Consider the following 2311-nt stretch of genomic DNA (forward strand, 5'->3'; position numbering starts at 1 on the left):
AGTTCTTATGGTTGTGGTGGTGGTTCCCAGAACGCTAGGTTAAGAAGTCCTGCTAGGGGGTGTGAAACGGGGGCAAAAGTGAAAAAGCAGAGGAAGAACAGAGAGATCAAGAACTGTGGTCACCGGCCCACTGAAAAAGCAAGAGCACAGACAGCGCTGAGGTGAAAATTTGGTCGAGAGCCTGCACACATCCCTGGAAAGTTTTCTTGAGAACAAGGATGGGCAGGAGGTGTGGGAAAGCTCTCCTGGTCCCCTCCCACTTTGCAACAGGGTCTCCCACATACAACCTGTCGCATATTTCTTTGCAGGGCCCAGAAAAGCAAGAAGGAATGTCGAGTGATGATAAAAATAAACCTAGTGATCCCAAGAATGAGCCCAAGAACTGTGACCCCAGATGTGAGCAAAAGTGTGAGACCAAATGCCAGCCCAGCTGTCTAAAGAAGCTGCTGCAACGGTGCTCTGAAAAGTGCCCGCGGGAAAAGTGCCCGCCACCACCGAAGTGCCCGCCGTGCCCCCCGCCGTGTCCCCGGCCATGCCCTCCGTGCCCTCCGCCATGCCCGTGCCCCACACCCTGCCCTCCCAAGCTCTGTGCCAAGCCTTGTCCTCCCAAATGCCCACCGCCCTGCCCACCCCCGGAGTGAGGCACCAAGGACGTCACCCAGCCCCACGCCTCCATCACCTCCACGCGTTCACCACCTTGGGGCTGAGAACTGAAGCCATGGACTGACAAGTAAATGTGTTCCTCTGCTGTGCAAGACTTGCTTCTCCTGGTTTGTTTTGTTTTTCTTTTTGTGGGGGGGGGGTTTTAGCAGTTTTTGATTTATCTGTTGTTTTCCAGCACTAAACCATCAAGAAGCGATCCCCGGGAGAGTGAGGCTAGGACTCCAGCCCTCCACAATCAACAACCTTTGAAGACGGTGCCTCCTCTGGCCCCACCTGTTGCATAAAGAGATGTGGTGTCTCCTGAGGGGTGCACCCAGGAAACACCTGCCAGTAAGAGCACAGCCTGGGGGAGCCAGACATATGGCTTTGAAAGTGGCCAGCCCCAGGGACCTGAGTGGGCATGAGGGTGCAAGAGGGTGTTAGGGGGAAAGAGGAGTGGGATGTTAGGGAAGGTGCGGGAAGGCTCAGGAAAAGAATCCTACCCTTTACTTTTAGTCCCATTGCCTACTGCTTGTGCACAGCTTGATTTCCTCCTGAAAACATGCTGCATGGGATTAAACTCCAGCTCTGCTCCCTAACTACTTTGTGACCTGAAGCAAGTTGTTTAATTTCTCTGAGCCTTAGTTTCCTTCTCTCTGTACAAAGAATGATGGTGCTAATTGTGCTGCTGTCATGGAGTACTTATGTGGTGTAAGGAGTTAAAGGCCAAGTGCCTGGCTTACCGGGACATAGCAATTTCTTGGTGAGGGGGGCACGCTGCACCTGCCCAAGTGTGACATCACATCTGAACTTGATTGCCCTGTGCCAATCTTCCTCATCAGCCTGCAAGTTTCTGAGTGCAGCAGTCGGGTTCTAACTTACACCTGTAAGCATGGCCAGGCATTGTTTTAAAAAATGAAAAAGGAGTTATAGACTACACTAATGTTAGTTAGCCGGCTTTGACAAAGAGCTGCATTTATGTAACATGTTACCGTTGAGAGAGTTCCAGTGAACGGTGAAGTGGGACCTCTATTTTTGCAACCTTCTGTGAATCTATAATATTTCAAAAGGAAAACTTAAGTATAAAAAAATAGAGAAGAGGATAAATCTGGGAGAACCTCAATTTGGAATGAACAAGAAAAACATTCCCCCTGATAACGTTAGTGGGGATTGTTTACAAGTAGCTTAAGAGAGTGGACACCAAGCAGCCTAATTCACCAAAGGGAATCTATCATTTCAAGTGTCTGGAAAGGATATTAGGGTGAAGAGAGGGGCAGAGAACTAAAGAGAGAACTATAGGAACCAGGACTTCAGGAGCTTGGACTCACTGCCACCATTTCGATCTCCCTCATCTCCGTCAGTCTCCACTCCTTTCCAGGGTGTGTCTCCTCCTCAAGGGCCCCCTCCATGTGGTGAGGTCTTTAGCCAGGTGCAGACCCAGCTTGTTGATGGGTTTGTGCATGAGGTGCTCCTCTTATTTCCAGGAAAGAAAACTGATTGCTAGGAGGACATGAGCCCACCCTTGAGACCAAAGTGATAAGAGCTTTCCCACACCACTGTAGCCTGCAACATGCAAGTGGAAGTAGGTTTAGGATTCTCTGCTGTCACAGTAAGAGGTAATGAGAGGCCTGATCTGGGGCGGCTCCCTGTGCAATCGCAGCACATGAAC

At 50.4% G+C, this 2311-nt stretch overlaps 1 protein-coding gene across 1 annotated transcript; it reads left to right on the plus strand.

Annotated features, from left to right (window-relative positions):
• Window positions 1-329: 329 nt before the first annotated feature.
• LELP1 (late cornified envelope like proline rich 1) lies at window positions 330-641 on the plus strand. Its single transcript, XM_054563129.1, has one exon. It carries the CDS (start codon window positions 330-332, stop codon window positions 639-641), a length of 312 nt encoding a protein of 103 aa, XP_054419104.1.
• Window positions 642-2311: the final 1670 nt, after the last annotated feature.

This window comes from Pteronotus mesoamericanus, unplaced genomic scaffold, assembly GCF_021234165.1.
Source record: "Pteronotus mesoamericanus isolate MK-2021 breed Mesoamerican mustached bat unplaced genomic scaffold, CSHL_Meso_final scaffold_705, whole genome shotgun sequence".
NCBI classification, from domain to species: domain Eukaryota; kingdom Metazoa; phylum Chordata; class Mammalia; order Chiroptera; family Mormoopidae; genus Pteronotus; species Pteronotus mesoamericanus.